Genomic DNA, 19,257 nt, shown 5'->3' on the forward strand with positions numbered 1-19,257 from the left:
AGATGGCAGGACTTGTTTGCCCACCTCTTCATCGGTTGCCGATTATATTTATTGATAATCTTGGATGATCTATATCTGATTGGTTACTGGTGGAGACTGAACTGCCCACTCTGTCCCCAAGAGCTAGATAAAGTTAAAAGGCTTTGCTTATTTCCTATAAGAGAATGAAAGACGTTAGCTGATAATGTAACGTAATTGATTTAAATAATTTTTTTCAGTGAATTTTTAGTTTGTCTTTTTATATCATTTTAACCATTAACCTTAAACTTCATATGATTGGATCAGCCTCTCAATTGAGAAAAAATGTTCAGATGTGTTCCCATATGTCTGAGAATTTAAAATATGAAAACCTATATAAATTGGATTTAGTTGTCCATGCTATGTATATGGCAAAAATAAGTGTTAAAATTGTTTTCTAATCTCAGAATGATATTTCCTAAAAACATTTATAACATTTTAATTGTTCCCTGAATATTTATTTATAATTACATTATATATATATATATATATGTTAGATAGGGCTAAAACGACCACTCCTATACAGGAACAAAAAGGTGTTAGCTTATTTTAAAAAATAAAAATAAAAATAAAAAAATATATATATATATATATCAGTCTCCAACATTAAAATGACTGAGATTTTTTTTTTTTTGGCTTATATACGAGGTGTGGTGTGGTACATCAACGATCATCGCAGTGACTATAAGGCATCTGAGGATGCCCATTGAAAATATTATATGAGGGTGTGGTGATTGAACTGTCCGCTCAGTCTCCAAATGTTAGATAGGGCTAAAACGACCTCTCCTATACAGGAACAAAAAGGCGTTAGCTGATTTTAAAAAAAATAAATAAAAAAATAAAAGTGTAGCTCAGTAGAAGTGGCGTTTGCACTCTACAGAACTTGACCGCACGAAGAACAATTTGGAGTTCAAATCTAGCCGCCGACTAGAGGAACATTTTCAAAGCCCTTTTTTCAACCCGTTCCTGCGTTAGTCGCTCTCTGGCGCGAGAAAGCGGATTTTTTCTCCCGGAAACTCGGGAGAAAATATATAATAAAGAAATTAAGCTGATGAGCTTATTTGAGCTTATTTTATTATTAAAAAATAATAAGTGATGAGCTTATTTGAGCTATTGGTAAATGTAATTATAAGTCTGATTAGTCCACTGAAGGCTTCTACGACCGAATTCAGAGCATCTCCACAAAATCTGTAACTGATTCTTAACAAACGGACAATGTCAGTACAGTAGGCTGATCATACCTACCGTTTTGAAAGGGACAGTACAGTTTTTTTGTTTCCCGGCCGTTCCGTCGTTTTAATAAAAATATCAAATTTGTCCCGTTTTTAATAAAAAATATAAATATACTTTAATATTGGTCAATCATAATTTATTATTCATAACTTATAATTGTATATCAATATCATGGATACCAGTAATTTGTATAACCATGCAGTCGGATTGTTAGATACTAAATATGAATATCTGCAGCGATCTATTCAGAGAAAATAAATAATAATAATAATAATAATAAATGCATGTTGGCCACTTTTGCGCGTTCCGGACGAGTCGTCTGTTCTGCTGTGGCATTAGTTTTTGTTTTTCCTGTATGCTAACTGGTGGCTTTGTTATTCAATGCCGGTGGTTTAAATTTCATATTTTTTTAAAAGTTTTAAGTCTTATTTTTTAAAGCTTTAAGTCTATCCTTGCAATGTCAAAGAGGCGAAACTGCAGTTTTAATGATGATTTCAGAAAGAATTCAAATTTATTAAACTAGACAAACTGTGTAATGATGGAACAAAAGTGGTATGCCAATATTTTAATGCCCACTTTTCCTTCGCTCACGGAGGCAGAAGCGACCTCAACCTAGATCTACATCTACATAGCCAGAAAAATAAGGATGCTGAAAAGACTCTGGCTTCAGTTAAAAACATCAGATAAAAAAAAAACAACTGAAATTGTTAGTAGATCCAGGAGAAATTAATTAGGCCAGGTTTTTTCAGGTAGTTGCGAATTTCTATGAAACCAGCTTAGAATATGTCAACAAGTGGAGGTAAGGTTTGGGAAACACTGAGAAGTTCAATTGGTTGCTACTAAGGAGGACACCTGAATGGAAAGAAATAGAGGACAGCCTGAACTATAAACTCATCACACGCACAGAAACAGAAAAAACGCGTGTAGCAGATCAGCGGATCGCTTAAAATCTATAATTGTGAGGCAGTTGGATACATGTAATAAAGAAAACATTCCTTTATTTGATAGATGGGGTACAGATTTTTTCTGAAATAAGCGAAAAACTGCCTGACTTTCAAGATATGTAATATTGTAGAGTTTATTCTTCGAAGAATGAGAGCTATGTTAGTTGTAAGACAAAATTGTGTCACGATTGGAAGAAGTTTTATGATGAGGTGTTCAAAGACCGAAATTTACTCTGTAAGATCACTTCATCGAAGAAATATTCATGGTACGATCGTGGTGAAATACAATCTCCCTCTAGGTCTACCTACATTTTTGTATGGGTTCTGTCACTGAAGAATAATGGTGAGCTCAGTATGTTCATGTAATAAAACTTTTTTTATGGTCTTACGGTTTAAGACATCATCATCATCAACACGAACCATGGACTCACTGCCCGTTGATGTCTGATTCCTGCTTCACTATCTTCTTCCACCTTTTTTGTGCATTTTTGATCTGCTGTGAGCAAGCGTGGCACCCACCTTGCACAAAGTTATTTCATTTGCAATTCTTCATACAAATATATCCAATACCTCCTTTGGAAATGCCTATGGTCTCAGCAATTCACGCACTTTAACTCGCTTGTCATCCAATATCATATCGTGTACTTGATCAATGATTTCTAGTGTTGTTACACTTTTTGGAAGTCCTTCACGTGGATCATGTTCAAGGCTGGTATGGCCACGTTTAAACTCGGCATCCCATTTCTTAATTGTCGAAAAAGAAGGAGAAGAGTGTCCATAAACTTTTATGAACTTCGAATAAATTTCTTTTGGCGTTAAACCTTCTTTTACAAAGAATTTGATAACTGTACGATACTCAATTTTATCGATTTCAAGGTATACAGACAACAGTTTTGCTTTATAAAAAAGTACTTGATAGAATGACTTGCAATTTCACATGGATGCGTATGAGAGATGCGCTAACTTGGAAAAAAATCTTGCTGATAGTGTTGCCATCTATGGTCGAGAACGTTTCAGACCACCCTCGTGTATATATACTGTATATATATGTGTGTGTGTGTGTGTGTGTGTGTGTGTGTGTGTGTGTGTGTGTGTGTGTGTGTGTGTGTGTGTGTGTGTGTGTGTGTGTGTGTGTGTGTGTGTGTGTGTGTGTGTGTGTGTGTGTGTGTGTGTGTGTGTGTGTAGAAAATATTTTACCTTGGGTATAATAAATGTATACATATATATATGTATATAGATGTAGAAAGTATTTTACCTTGGGTATAATTATTATTATTATTATTATTATTATTATTATTATTCCGGGAAACTCCAAGGAGTCGACAGACTCATCGAGGGAGGCCCTAACATCATGTCAAGAACAACTATTCGACATTCACACAGTATCTATCATACCTTGCCTTGAACTCATTCACGGTCGTAGCCCCCACAACAGACTCTGGAAGCTTATTCCACTCATTCACCACTCTCCAAGTAAAAAACCAAGTTCTAACACCCTTGTCAACCACACTCGTGCCCAGCTTCCATGCATGGCCACTAGTCCTCCCGCTTAGTAATAAATTTAACATAATTTAACATAATAAATTTCACATAATAAATGTTAAAGATACCAGGCTATTTTAAACCTGGTTTTACTCTATTTCCCAAGTAAACAATCAGACAAACAAGTCAAGTTTGCGCCTGCAAAGGTTGCAAGTCTAGCTGACCCTGCATGTAGTGCAAGACCAAGGCAACTCATGGTAAAAGTAGAATAAGCTCTGATCACTAATCTTAATATTTACCCATAATGCAAAGCACGTCTCCTGGAGGAGATGTATGATGCTTTGTATTAAAGGCAAGGGGCCACTACCCGGACCGGCTTCGACCTTTATTGAGGTGTATTTAAGTAAAGAGCTCTCTAAAAATTAGGACGATCCCTAGACCACTCCATAATGGTCGAAAGACCGTCCAACTCAGCGTTGTTGCACTCGGTGACAGTCTCACTCCGTCACCGAGAACTTCTCAGCATTGTCTCTACCCAGTGGCAGGCTCACCCCACCACCACCAGCCAGAGCCATACTCTCAGTGGTGGCCCTACTCAGAGACAGGCAAAAACCTATCCCGAAGCAGAGCCTCTCAAAGCCATCCCCCACCAGTTCCGATCCCCCCTATCAAGGTCTCATCAGTGGGAGCTAGGCTAGAAATACCAAGATTTTAGTAATACAGAGCTTATAAGTATTTTATCAGAACAAGTTACCATAAGGTGTTATAACCTTATTAAATAAAAATCTCAGCAGGAGATATAAATGTAGAAAGTATTTTACCTAGGGTATAATAAATGTTAAAGATACCAAGCTAATTTAAACCTGGTTTTACTCCATTTCCCAAGTAAGTAAACAGACAAACAAGTCAAGTTTGCACCTGCAAGTGTTGCAAGTCTAGCCGAACCCTGTGGAGTAAAGACCTCAATAATAAAGTCCTGTTCTCAAAAATATCTTCTGAATTAATCTTATAGAAATCCTTCTGTAATTTGCATGTCTCTATCATATCACCCCTTTTCCTCCTGTCAACCAATTTTTGCAACCCACAAATCTTCAACCTGTTCTCATAAGGTTTCAATAGACCTGCTATCATCTTGGTCACTCGTCTCTGGATCCCCTTCCCCTCCTCTCCATCAAGAAGAAACTCTGGCGCCCATATCTTGGCACAATAATCTAGATGGGGGCGGTCTTATCAAGGCTCGATACAGAGGAACAATAATTTGCTTGTCTCTGCTCGTCAAAGTATTCTTCAGTAACCAAGTGATTTGAAGGGATGATTTAGCCACTTTTGCAATGTGCCCCCTAAACTTGAACTCCCTATCTACCAACACTCTTATATCCTTGGCCTCGTCAATCTCCTGGAGTACAGTTCCACCAATGTGGTATACTGCTGCTAATCTTTTCACCCAAAATGCATAACCTTACATTTTGCCACATTACATTGACATCTATTCTCCTTAGCCCAGACCTCCAATCTATCCAAATCATCCTGCAAAATTTTGACATCCCATGCATTCACTATTGCTCTACCCAACTTTGCATCATTAGCAAACAAATTAATATTTCCTCTCAGATCCTTTCCTATATCATTAATGAAGAAATTAAATAGTAGTGGTCCAAGAACAGAACCCTGTGGCACACCACTAGTCACATGCCGTGTTTTGGACTCTACGCCTGAATAAACTACTCTCTGATATCTCTCCATCAACCACCCTGCTATCCATCTCACCAACCTTATAATCATCCCCATATGCTGCAGATTACTGATTAGAATTTCATGTGGTATCCTGTCAAAGGCCTTATCAAGATCCAGTAGAATCACTGTAACTCCATTACCCTTATCCTGTTCAGCCATCACTGTGTTATGAAACATGAGCAAGTTACTAAGGCATGATCTACCTTTCACAAACCATGCTGTACCCCCATACACTATCCCATTTTCATCTATCCAATCCTGTATTTTCCTCTTGACTATTTTCTCCAAGACTTTGACAACGACTCCTAATACACTGATCGGTTGGTAATTTTCAAGAGCAGTCTTAGAACCTCCTTTATGCAGTGGAACTATTTCCCCCTCTCTCTGTAAGCTTTGAGTGCATCTCTCACTGCACCATTTAGTCTGTTAAGAACAGTTTTGTCTTGTGGAGCACGTGTATTTCCTTGCTCTGTTTTTTTCTCTTATCGAAAGCTTGCACTTGAACTTGAAATGTCAGAGAACTCTCGGTTGGTTCGTGAAAATAATTATTAAAATAAAGAGCCAAAAGACTTCACTTGCGCTATGAAAAATTACACAAACAAAACGGATATTAGATCCTGCATTATTTCAAAGCTGAATATATATAATGTATTAAAGTTTCGTAAGTTAACCCTCGCCGAACTGAAGTCTTTTGGCTCTTTATTTTAATAATTACTTTTATGCATCAACCGAGAGTTCGCTTAAGAAAAATACATTTCTCTGACATTTCAAGTTCCTTACTGCTGAACGAGAGTGTTTGCTATCTTAAGTTTTCTGCCTGGTTTCTGAAAAGAACCAACTAGTTCTAAACAACTGTTATGCCAATGAAACCTTATCAAAAATGGACTATTAAAAGGCGAAAGTATAGATGCTTGGACTGCGCCTGTGTCTTTTTAGTAGGCCGTACTAAAGCAACTTGGGGACGCCGAGGAATGTATTCTCGCAAGCTCTCTGGTTAACTTAGGAAACTTTCATAGTTTCTACATTCGGCTTGGAAATAATGCTGAGTCTAATATCCGCTTTGCTTACGTAATATTATAAATATTTCTGTAGCGTTCAGCGTGAAAGTGTCAATTCTAGTGACAGTGCAGCGCTCCTGGTGGTGTACTTTGAACTACTTTTAGACCTAGGTTTCGAGAAGCACTGTTTTATTTTAAAATTTTTCATGTGTGATATTTAGTTTAGATAACCATTATTGTTTCAAATTTTTATGCACCTGGTTTAGTCAATTAACTAGGTTTATTAGCGAAAAATATGAAACGAATCTTATTTACTTCGAACTGGTTGCGCAATATCTTATTCGTAAAACTGAAGATTAACATATGGTAAATCTACTAAACATATGCTGGGTTTCTCGATTAGCATTTATTTTATATATTTTTAAAACCGTACTAAAGATTAGGATTATATATGCGGTGAGAATCAGAAATGTAAACTAGTGTTGGAGAGATCTGTGTATTCATCAATCAGATCATGTCTGATCACTACGAGGCTCAAGACGGTGAGGTTTTGCGGAACGAAGTTACTGTGAGAATTGAGGATATGACTGATAATTCAGATACGTAAGTACAAAATAAAGCATATCAAGCTGTAATTTTCGTATTCAAGTCTACATGCTTTTTCAAGTATTGTTTCTGAGTAGTATATGGTGTGATTATGATTTAAAACTGTCCAGTATATTAATATGAATAAAAGTATGTCCAGCCTGCTTAGCCGATTAAATAGCATTATACGATCTGAATTCTACATGTTGCGGTAATTTTTTGTGAATGTTTTTAGAAGACACATCACCTGGCGTGAGACTATCCCTGCCTCCACATTATATAATTTAAGAAAATAAATTAGGTTTCCAAAATTATATCTAATTCTTATCCCACCCAGATTGTAAATGTGCTATAGGTTTACCACCTTTCACGGATAGGATTCTTAAATTAGACATTTAAACATTCTTCTAATCAAGGATTAGAATTTGCTGTTTTTCTTGATTCACTTCCATTTTTCCAAGTGGGCTTCTGAACCTCTCTCTCTCTCTTGGTCGATTGGTAGAGCCTCTGCTATTAATCGCCCGCAAAAACTTAAGCAAGTTTGAGCGCGGTTAGTAGTTGGAAGGGATAAATCGTTCGATGGTGTTGGCACACTCTCCCTCGATGAGTCTTTGGACTCCCTGGAGCGTGTCACATAATAATAATGTATTTATCCATTTCTTTTGGTAGCTGATATCTTCCATTTTACATAAACACCCAGTCCATTTTTCTCTATAAATGCCTAGCTCTCTTCAAATATTTCTATTTTTTTATGCTCCAATTTTGTGCTTCCTTTTAATTGTTCTTAAAAATAACATTTTTGTTACCTGTATTCTACTTTGATCTCTCTTCTTAACAGTCCACATTTCTGAACCATATAATAGTGGCCATTACATCATAAATTTTAAGTTGGGTTTCTTTCTCTCTCTTTTATATATATATATAAAATTATTATAATTCAGTGACCATTTAATTGTTCCAGAGATTTTATGAAATTTATTTCTTCATCATCTTTGTCTTTTCGGTATGTTACTATTACTATGCAACCTAAATAATTGAACTGTCATCTGTTCTATTATTTTATTTTCTGTGACTATTTTTAATGTAATATAATCTCTGATCCATGATATTTGTTTTCTTTTGTGAAATCTCTAGATTGCACTGTTGGCTTATTTTAGTTATTTTTATAACTCATGTTCATTGTCTTCTAACATAATCTAATTATCTGCATACAACATTGTATTGGATGAAATAGATACCTTGTATTATTGTTGTTTTCCATATTTTTTTTAATATGATCAGTATATAAATTGAATAGAGTTGGAGGCAAACTACATCCTTGTCTTACACCTTAATTTCAGTCTTATTTGTTTATTTATTACCTAATTGTAACTATGTCTTCATGTAAACTTTGTATAGCTTTACTGCATGTAATGGATATTGTTGTGTTTTAATTATTATCCATAATATTTCTTTTTCTTTTATCAAATCTTTCTCATAATTTATTGCGATATATGACTCTAAATAAAATTCATCTTTTTTTTTTTTTTTTCAATAATTTGTTTTAAGTTAAGACAAATATTATCTCTGCATGTTCTTCTGTGTCCAAAATTATTATTGTTGTTATTGTTATGTGACACCTCCAGGGAGTCCAAAGACTCATCGAGGAAGAGAGTGCCAACAGCATCGAACGATTGAACCCCTTCCAACTATTAACCACGCTCAAACTTGCTTAGCTTTTGCAAGCCATTAGTAGCAGAGGCTCGACCAATCGACCAACCCTTTGCTTTTCTGAGAGTAGATTGTTTGCAATCTTTCCAAGTCTGTTATTCAACATTTTACTATATATTTTGTATTCTGTATTCAGTAAGCTTATTCCTTTATAATTTCTGCAGTTGTCCCCCTTTCTTAAGTACAAACCTTGAAGAAATGTGAAGGATGGAACTTCACATTTCTTCCAACAGTTATTTATTAATTTTTAGACAATACATCCCCCCCCCATGCAAAAAACCTGCTCGTCACTTCCTGCTCCTTGTTCATATCTTCCTTATACAGCATCTAGGGATGGCCTCTTGTTCTACCATTGTCTCCCTCTACTCTGTGAAAAATCTCTTCCACATTAATCTTGTGACATTCCCATTAAGAACTTGTACATCTCAATCATATCCTCTTTTATTCTATTTACAAGCCTTTGCAAGTTGCATTCTCTCAGTCTGTTCTCATGTGCCATATTCAAAGACCTGACACTGACTTAGTGAACCTTGTTTGGATCCTCGCCAATATATCCTCATCTTCTTTGAAAACCAGGGGACCACATCTGTGTGGTAGTCCATATGTGGCCTGACCTTACAGTTTCCTTATACAAGGGAACTGTAATCTCTTTGCTTTAGTATGTGCCAAGATCCTCCTCATCATTGCCATAATCCATTCTGATATACAATTTTAGCAATGTGACCAAGTCTGTCCACCATTACTACCGGATCTCTTTCACCTTTAACGTTTCTCCATGAGTTGTATACTCTGCATCCAATTTTAGCTGACCAAATTTTAAGACCTTATATTTTGCAACATTAAAGTGATAGCACTTTCACTCTCTCTTGTGCACTCACATAGTCTAAGATCCTTCTGCAAGACTAGAACATCTGCTCTGCTCCTCATAGTTCTTTCATCTTTGTGTTATCAGTAAAAAGCTGCATATCTCTAGTTAAGCCTATTGCAATATCATTAAATACAAGTTAAATAATAATTGCCCCAAAACAGACCACTGAGTACTCTGCTAGTGCACTTCCACTTTTGGGATACTACTTTCCCCACACATCCTGATGATACCTATCTGACAGCCAGTCACCTATCCAGCTCATTATTTTTGTCTTGTCCATCCATTTCGGTTTAGTTAGCAGCTTGTTGTGTGGTATTCTATCAAAAATCTTTGAAATATCAAAGTATACCATTGTACAGGGTGTTTCAAATTGCTCTGACTAGGAAGTATCCTAGTCAGAGCAATAGAGAGAACTAGTTCTGTAGAGAGAATTAGTGGGACAAAATACCCCCAAACTTAGTGGGTACTCTTACCAGATTATGGAGAACTTTTGACAAAACAAAAAAAAAATTAATTAAAAATGAAAAAAAAATGACTATGTGAGAAAAGATGGTGAATTTTGCAAACCACGTGAGTTGTAAGGTGGTATAAACAGAGAAACAAGAGACTGACTTGCTTTTCTGTTTATGGTCGTTTGACTTGTGTGATGGATGGGTCTCACTGTTCTTGAAGAAGCCTTGCTTGTGAAGTGCTTCTGTAGGAATTGGGAAAATGATGCAGTAGTATTTTTCGAGTACAAACACCTAAAAACTTTGTGAAAAGGCCCAGTGACACCAAATATGATTCATGGTTCATCAATTTGAAGAGAAATTCAGTTTGACACTTCAGACAGGAAGAGGGTGTAAATCTGAAATTCTGCAAATGACTGAAGATGTTACAACTGCAGTTAGCATTCAAATGCGAATGCTATAGGTTTGTACAATGTACGTGCCATAGCAAGAGTTAGATTTGCTATACAGAATGGTATCGAGAACTTTGTTTAAGCATTGCAATATACTTGTATAAACTCAGCGACAGCCAAGAATTACAAACAGGAGATGCCAGCATCTGAGAAATGTTCATATTGATGTTTCTGGCACACATGGAGGTGGATGAGGATTGGCCTTAGAGCATTCCATGGAGTGAAGAAGTGCATCTTCATGTTTGTGGAATAGTAAACATTCAAAGCTGCTTTATCTGGACTACAAAGAATCCTCATGCATTTCATCAAAGTTCTCCTAGATTTGCTGAAAGTCACAATATGGATAGGATTCACAACCGAGTTTTTTATTGGGCCATTTTTCTTTGAAGAAGTCTATCAAACCAGACCTATGACCTGCATGGTCATGACTGCATGTTATCGGGACATGTTGAGCAGTTTCGTAATACCACAACTGCAGCAAAGAGGGCACCTTAATACAGCAGTGTTGATGCAAGATGGAGCACCTCCCCACTTATTGTTAAACTTCAACAATAATTGTTGAAGTTCAACAATTATTGTGTCAAAATTTCAAGAGGATAAAGCAATCACTAATTTTCTATGAAATGGCCACCATGTTCACCAGACCTTAACTGCTGTGACTTTTGGCTTTGGGGTTACTTCAGAAGCATGGCAGAGTTCTTTATCTGGCAGATTTGAAAGACAAAATTGCACACCATGTGTGAAATCTTTTGACAGATAGTTGCATTTTACTGTAGACAATGCTGTATGGCAATATCAGGCTGTTCATTTTGCACAAAGGCCAGCAAATCAGATGTGATCTCCTTGACAGCTCCTTGCAGCAATGAACTCTGTGCAATATTTTTTTTTTTTTGTGTGTGTGTCACATTATTTTAGGAAATGAGCAAAATAAACATTGAATAACTTTGTTTGTCATCAACTTTAAATAATTACGCATACATTCCACCTAATATGCATTAATGTAATTTTCTCCTGCTCACAGTGACATATTTCACCTGTCAATCATTTTTTGTGCTTTTTTGTCAAAATCTCTTTCCCCATGATTGAGTTAAGATACCTACCAGTTTGATGGTATTTCATCTACTGGTTCTCTCTCTCTCTCTCTCTCTCTCTACAGATTGCTGTGAATTAGGGGTACTTTAATTTGAAAAACTCTGTGTATTTGTCATGGTGTCATACATAAGCAGATTGCTAAAATATGATCTCTCCCAACAAACACTAGCTGACCATCATAGAGAATCCTGTTATCAACCTAGTTCTGGATCGTAGTTCTTATCAGCCTCTCTCTAACATCACAACTTTCAGACACACAAATTGGCCTATAATTTGTAACTCTAGTCTTATCCTCCTTTGTGAAGTAGAACAATTTTTCTCCACTTTCCACTGCTTTGGGACTTTCCCTGTTGCAAGATATATGTTAAACAGATATGCCAAGGAATGCCCTAGAGCGTTTTTTCGTAAGACATATGATGATATATTGTCAAATCCTACTGCTTTATTAACATCAAGTTTACTTAAATACTCTGATAAACTGCTCAAAAGAACTCACTAGGATTTTTCTTCATTGAGTTGCTAATTTTTACTAATATTCCCTTTTTTCTATCTTGACCAATTGATTTTATCTTCCTTGGCTGCAGTTTGTACTCTTCATGCAACTGATTATTATCAACATTCATCTTGTGTTGCCTCCATGTTGCCATCTTCTTTCAGATTTTGTGCTTAATTCCTTCATTCATCCATATTTACTCCTACCTCATTTTGCCTTTACAACTTTGGAATACACTCAGACATTTTTGTTGTTAAATAGTTCTTGACCAGTTCTCAAGCAGCATCTGTCTCCTTTCCACTCAACTCCTATTTCCATGAAATAGCTCCCAGATGTTTCCTAAGCTTTTCATAATCACCAGTCCTGTAGTTCCATACATATTCCTTCTTCACAGAAGTTTTCATATGACCAGCTATAACCCAGGTAATCACTTCATGGTCACCATGGCTCTCATTAACTGGAAAAAGATAGGACACTCCATTCACAATCATATCCTCTGATAGTATGATCAGACCTAACACTCTCAGCCTTCATGTGCCCTCTGTTACACATTGCTTAAGATAGTTGTCCATTAAGAACTCGAGAAATTCATTCTCTTCCTTCCCCGATGCTGTCTTTTTATTTCAGTCGGTATTGCCATAATATAAATCATCCATTTCTTTCTTACTTAGCCAAGTTTCCTATACATTTTTGTCTTCACCCCACCACAGCCTATAACAACACCTACTAATCAACCTCCACCTCTTACCATACTGCTTCAAAACTTTCCTACTATATCAGAAACTGAGCACCATATGCCTCTCCATATCTCAACTTTGTGCAGACATAATTCTCCACTATTATCAGTAGTATCCCTTCCCCTTCTTGTCCCTCATATCTTTACGAAAAATATCACATCCTTCCATTTCTATACCTGTCACAATATATGAATCTCGTCCAACCATGTTTCACTTACTTCAGCTATTTCTGGGCAAATCAACTCAGTCAACACAAAAATTTCATCCTCCTAATTTCTGATATCCCTTGGCATTCGTAAGCATAGCAGTTCATTTCAATGTCTATAACCAATCCTATCCGAGCTCCCCTTTATCTGTGACTGCTCAATGCCTGCTTTTGTCTTCCTACCTTCATAATCCTTTACCCCATATATCTCTCCAGATCAACTATTTCCCCATGCATACCCCAGATAGTTCCATTCTTATGCTTCATAACTACTTCAAGAATCTGCTCTCCTTACACCGTATCCCCCTGATGTGTGACTTCTCAACCCCCCCCCTCCCATTTCCCTGCTTATCTTCCATTCCTGTTCCCAAATTCTCATATCCATTGACAATCACTTTGGTCTGACTTGGTCCACTCTCTCTCCCTCATTTATATCATCTCCTTCTTCCACTTATACTTTGTTCACATCACTCATTATACTTCTCTCTAGCAACAGTCTTTCCACAATCCATTTAAATATAATCCATCTCTTTTATACAATTTCATTCTAACAAAATCATTCCATACATCAATCTGCACCAGGGGTTAATTCTCCATGCTTGCTGCGCAAGCTCATTAATTGAGAAAGAAGTAATATTTATCTGTTAATAAATGCATGCATTTATAATCATTTTATTTAGGCTTTTATTTTTGTAGACAGAAGACGTCTTAAGCTTGCGCGGCAATAATTGAGCTTTGCGTTGTGTATCGAAGGCCGATGCTTGCTCGGTTGTAGGAGCTTCCAGGTCCTCGCTGCAGCACTGTGATTTCATGTGCACGCATAGCCATTTCCACCCCTTCACGTCGTCTTAAACACAGGCCATACACAGTCAAAGTAGCTCTAGCCAGTGAGCTTCAGCCAGTCTTTACAAGTGTGCGTGTTGCTTGGGAAAATTAAGTTACAACCAACTTATTATGACGATGTTATTGACCAGTTCATAAAGAAGAACCGTAGGGTAGAATTTGTATTCAAGTAGCTAAATTGAAAAAGATAGAATATCATTTGTAAAATAAATGTTGTATTTGTATGATTAAATGTACATACATTTCTAAATATAGTTTTAAATGGTCGGTAATTCATTATTCCGCTAATCAGAATTCAATCACACCTCTCACTCCCTGAATGATAACAAGAGCAAGCGTGAATTTCAAGACCAGCATTCGTCCCTGATCTCCACTCTTTTTTCCTTACACAACCCTGCTAGCATACCATTCATGATTTTTGCTTGCTATCTCAACTGAATCATTGATTGTTGTCATACCTGGGTAATGCCAGCTACTTTTCTTACCACACTGCTTTCTCTACCATACTTCCAGAGTTAAGTTACAAATATAATCCATCAAGAATTTATGTCATCTAATCCAGTTGATTTTCTATTTTTTTAAATGTTTATTGCTTCTTTTAGTTCTTACCAACTAATTGGTTTTATATTGATTTCATCACATTGCTATTTTCTGTTGATAAATTTGGGTCATACCACAAATTATCATAATATTCTGTCTCTTGAATTATATTGATTTGTGCTTTATCTCTTTCTTCATTATTTAATTTCCTTAATATTTTGTAGGATATTTTTTGTCTTATACAAGAAAAAAAAGATCTTATATGTGATTTCTATTACCACTGGCTGCTTTCTTGCTGCACAAAAACTGTTCAATGACCTCACCCAGCCTTTCTTTTGCTCTCTGTTCTCCCTTCAATAAAGCAGCTCCTGTACTTGGGAAAATGCATCAACAGCCTCAAACATTGGACAAAACATTCTCCTCAGAATCAGAACACTAGGAGCCTAACTTGAATTGCTTGATGATCAGTTCCACAATTCAAATATACCCTTCCTTAACAAAACTAATGAACTCTGTAATGTCATTTGCCAATGGTACATGACTCAATTGAGGCCACAAACAAGAAATTCATTTCCATCATTTTGACCTTTCCTACAGAAACAGATAAGTTGCTGCAGGATGATATCATTAAGTTAGTGGGAGCATGCAAATTCAATCCTAGAAAAATCAAGTACTATCATTTTGGTCCCAAGAATAAAAGAAAGGACAGAACGAACTTCGCACATCTCGTGACTTGTGGCATTCCACATTAAAACTAATAACAGTGATTAACAAGTTCAAAGACATTTGGCCCTTTCACGCATATGAGCTCGACCCCAGCTAAAATTTGCTCAGAGAGAACATGGACCTCAACTATAAAAACACATAGAAGAAAAGTGGCAAAATGGTGATCAAAGTTGAATTATCATCTACAAGAAAAATTTTCAAAAAAGAGTTCAAAAGAGCAAAAAACAGGAATCTTGTATCTTGTTCAAATTGCAGCACCAACCTCAATTCTGATTTTTCATCCTTCAGTGGAATTCAGATAACCTCATCAATTTCATTGCTAGAAAAACACAGTTTTGCCTTATTTCTCACCAAAAAAAAAAAAAAGAATTTCCTTCCAGTATTAACTTTGACAACACTCAAATCTCTTAGCAAGATGTGATTTCTCTTCTTGGAATTATTCTGACATCCAGCTTCTGGCATAAACACATCACAACCAGTGCCTTCTTACCTTCCAAAAAAACTAGAATTTCTCTTTCCCATAAGGCACTCTTCCTCTAAACAACTGTTAACGTATACAAATCACAAATCCACTTATCTTTTGAATACTACTTTCACATTTGAGGTGGAGCCCTAAGAGTCCCCTAAAAATATTTAACTCTTTACAAAGGAAATCCCCTATGTATGATTTGCTTTGGCTTAAGATTTCCATACGTCACTTTTTTTTTGCCTTCAGCCTTTCTCCTAATTCCATCACCAGTCTATCTGTATATCTCTGAAAGTCAATCACATACAGTTTGATTAACATTGAGATAATTTTTCACTTGGTTTTCACTGTCTATAATTCTGACTTGCATTACAGAATCCAGCTAGAAAAAAAAGCTCAACTGTTTGCTGTCAGTAACGATTTAACACAAATTGTCCACCAATCTATCAGAAAAACAAATAATCCTCAATATTCTGTCAATAACCTGCACCTTTTCTTAACCAGCTCTCCCTCCAAATGCGTCACAGATGTTAGATCTCCTCTTGCCAGTTCTAACCATAACCTTGTTCAAGTCACCTTTTCTGCAGGTCATCCTTCTCCCTCTCCTCTCTCTCAGCTTCGTATCCCGTTCTACTACAATGGTGCTGATTGGGATGACCTTCAGGACTTCTATGCTTCTTTTCATGGTCCAGTTATTTGCTTTTGCTTTTCTGATCCTAGCACCTTCTCTGATTTAATAACAGAAATTATTCTTGCTGGGATGAGTGCTTTTATTTCCCATGCCTCTCAAAACCCTTGATCTTTATCTAAACCCTGGTTCTCCAACAATTGTGCTAAAACCGTCCAATTCAGCATTTGACCAATGGCTCAAATCATAAACTCCAGCCTCTCGCTAAACTCTTACACTGTAACTTATAACCAGATCCAAAATAATAAATAAATAATAATGAAAAAAAAAATCAATAAATCCAAACCAGACTTTGTAAAAGCCAACTTCTGTACTTCCATGTTTTCACCTCCCTCACATCATGATGGTACAGTGGTAACATTTAAAGATAAGGCAGATCTCTTGGCATCAGTTTTCTCCTCAAATTCATAGACGACCAACAGATTACTTCTCACCATTCTGTAATCTGTCTCCAGTATGCCTCCAGTGACAATTTGCCAGGACATCAGAAAAAAATACGCAGCAGCTTTTATACTAAGTTTCCTGGCTCTGATGATATTCCTTCAGTTGTACTAAAAGTTTGTTTCCCACTCATTGTGTATCATCAATTCAACATTTCATAATTTCATCCTCACCCAGTATCTATCCAGAAGCTTAGAAGCAAGGTTTTATCCAGCCTATCCCGAAAAAATAATAATAGTCAATCATCCAACAATAATAACTCTGACTTAGTTACTCTCTAAAATAGTGGAAAAAAGGCATCAACAGCCAACTGCTTCACTACTTGGATACTCACAAATTACTTAGTGATCACCAATATAGATTCTGCCATTCTCATTCTGCAGTAGATCTAGTCAGTGTCACCCAATTTTGGAAGCAGGTCATGAAAAGTTAAAGAAACTCTAGTGGTCACTTGGATATTTCCAATGCATTTGATTCAGTATAGCATTGTGACCTTCTTAGCAAGTTACCGTTTTATATAGTATTCCTCTTTTCCTTTGTGAATGGATTGCAGGTTTCCTCTTCAGATGATGTGGCTCATAATGAGTGGTTTTCTTTCTTCAGATTTTTCGTCAGTGCAGATGTTCTCTTCTGACTGTGCAGACAACAATACTCTCTACTCCTATTTTCTAAACATAGCAATGCTCAGATATGTATCGCTTCAAAATCTTCTTTAGCTAATACCTTAAAAACTGATCTCCTTGTCATTCTCAAGTGGGGTGAGGATAACCTTTCAAACTTTAATGCCACCAAAACACAGGCCTGTGTTATTTCCAGGAAGAAAAACCACTTGTCCCCACTTTCAACAACATTCTACTTGTCAACCAGGAAAGTTTTCTTTTCTTGGTTAACTTTCACATCTAGCCCATCCTAGCATAAGCACATCAAGTGCATAGCCTCTTCAGTATCCAAAAAGTTTGGTATTCTCTCTTCTTCTAAACAGTACTTGTGCTTTTCTCCTGACACTTGACAAATCTGAAATCTGCCTGACCTTAGAATGTTGTTCTCCCATTTGGGGTGATGCCTAAGGACTTCCTCAGAATGCATGATTGTATTCAGAAGCAATAATTTGATTAATTGGCGACCCCTCTCTCACTGAGTCCCTACAGTTAATTTCCCATAAATGCTCTGTTGCTTGATTGTCTTTTCTATAGGTAGTTCCACGAGTACTGCACCATTGAACTGGCTGCTATCATCCCTCCACTTTCCTCCAATTATATGCGAACATAAGCAGCTGCTGGTCAACACCCTTAAAAACCTTTGGAGATGAACCTTAAAAAGTTCATTTCCAAACTCATTGAACTAACTTTTCATTCTCTGCTTTCATTCCTAATACCTCTACTCTCTCAAACAGTTCCCTGTGCTGTTTTTCCCCTAATGAGTATATAATGAATATATAATCCTCAGGTGCTCATTAAAGACATCAGCAAATTCCTTTCTTCTTTCTAGCCCCTTGCACACATAGCACTGTCATGTCATGTTTTGGGACCTTGCATGTGTATGGCTGATCTCACAAAAATCACTTTTTAAATTTCATTTTTCCGGTTATTATCAATGAAACAGGCCACTCCACTCAAAGCTGATGTGTTGGTCTACTCTACTACATAATGTAATAATAATATTATCATTCTAAGACTCCCCCCCCCATGGAGTCAAAGACTCATCTAGGAGATCCCTTTGTCATACACTCTGCTCGTCATACCTTAAACACATTAAAATTCTCTGCAGACATCACATTCAGCAGTGCATTCCAATAATTCACAACTTTCCATGCAAAAAACCTGCTTCTCACTCCCTTCCTCACAACCTCTTTATACAGCTGTCAGGGATGACCTCTTGTTCTCTCCCGATCTCCCACCAGTTTATGAAAAACTTCTTCAGTACTAATCCTATAGCAACCCCTTACCAACTTGTACTTCTCTATCATATCATCCCACTTTCTTCTATCTACTAGACTCTGTAAATTGCATCTTCTCAACCTTTCTTCATATTCAACATTCCAGAAATCAGAAACTACCTTAGTCAATTGCCTCTGGACACTTTTGAACAGCTCTTCATCCTTTTGAAAACCAGATGACCAAATCTTTGCACATGTCCATATGAGCATAATCAAGTCCTTTTATACAATGGAAAAAGAATCTCCTTATCTACAAGTCAGTTTCCTCCACATCATTCCCAGAATCCATTGTGTTGTCTTCACAATTTTGGCAATGTCTCCTATAAATTTCAAATCCTTTTCCACCACCACTCAAAGATCTCTTATTTCCTCTACCTCCAACAATATATTCCCACCAAGTGTAAATTCTATATCCCATCTTTGTTTCCCAAATTTTAAAACCTTGCATTTTGCAACATTGAACTGGCATCCTGCATCCCCACTCTCATTCCCATTCACTCAATCTATTCAAGTCTTCTTGTAAGGCAAAAAACATCTGCTCTACTCTTTATAGTTTGTCTCAACTTTGTATCATCAGCAACAACTGAATATCCTCATCCAAATCTTCCCCAGTATCA

At 36.6% G+C, this 19,257-nt stretch overlaps 1 protein-coding gene across 1 annotated transcript in view; it reads left to right on the forward strand.

Moving 5' to 3' along the window:
* The first annotated feature begins 6,563 nt into the window (after positions 1-6,563).
* LOC150107268 (E3 ubiquitin-protein ligase MARCHF5-like) overlaps positions 6,564-19,257 on the forward strand; it is an 88,872-nt gene continuing 76,178 nt past the window's right edge. The window contains exon 1 of the mRNA XM_090391772.1: positions 6,564-7,012. Within this exon, the coding sequence (XP_090247898.1) occupies positions 6,924-7,012 (89 nt within the window). The 5' untranslated portion in view covers positions 6,564-6,923. The remainder of the gene's footprint in view (positions 7,013-19,257) is intronic.

The sequence above is a fragment of the Typopeltis vanoorti genome, chromosome 4 (genome assembly GCF_054136105.1).
Source record: "Typopeltis vanoorti isolate ZY-2024b chromosome 4, IOZ_Tvanoo_1.0, whole genome shotgun sequence".
NCBI lineage: Eukaryota > Metazoa > Arthropoda > Arachnida > Uropygi > Thelyphonidae > Typopeltis > Typopeltis vanoorti.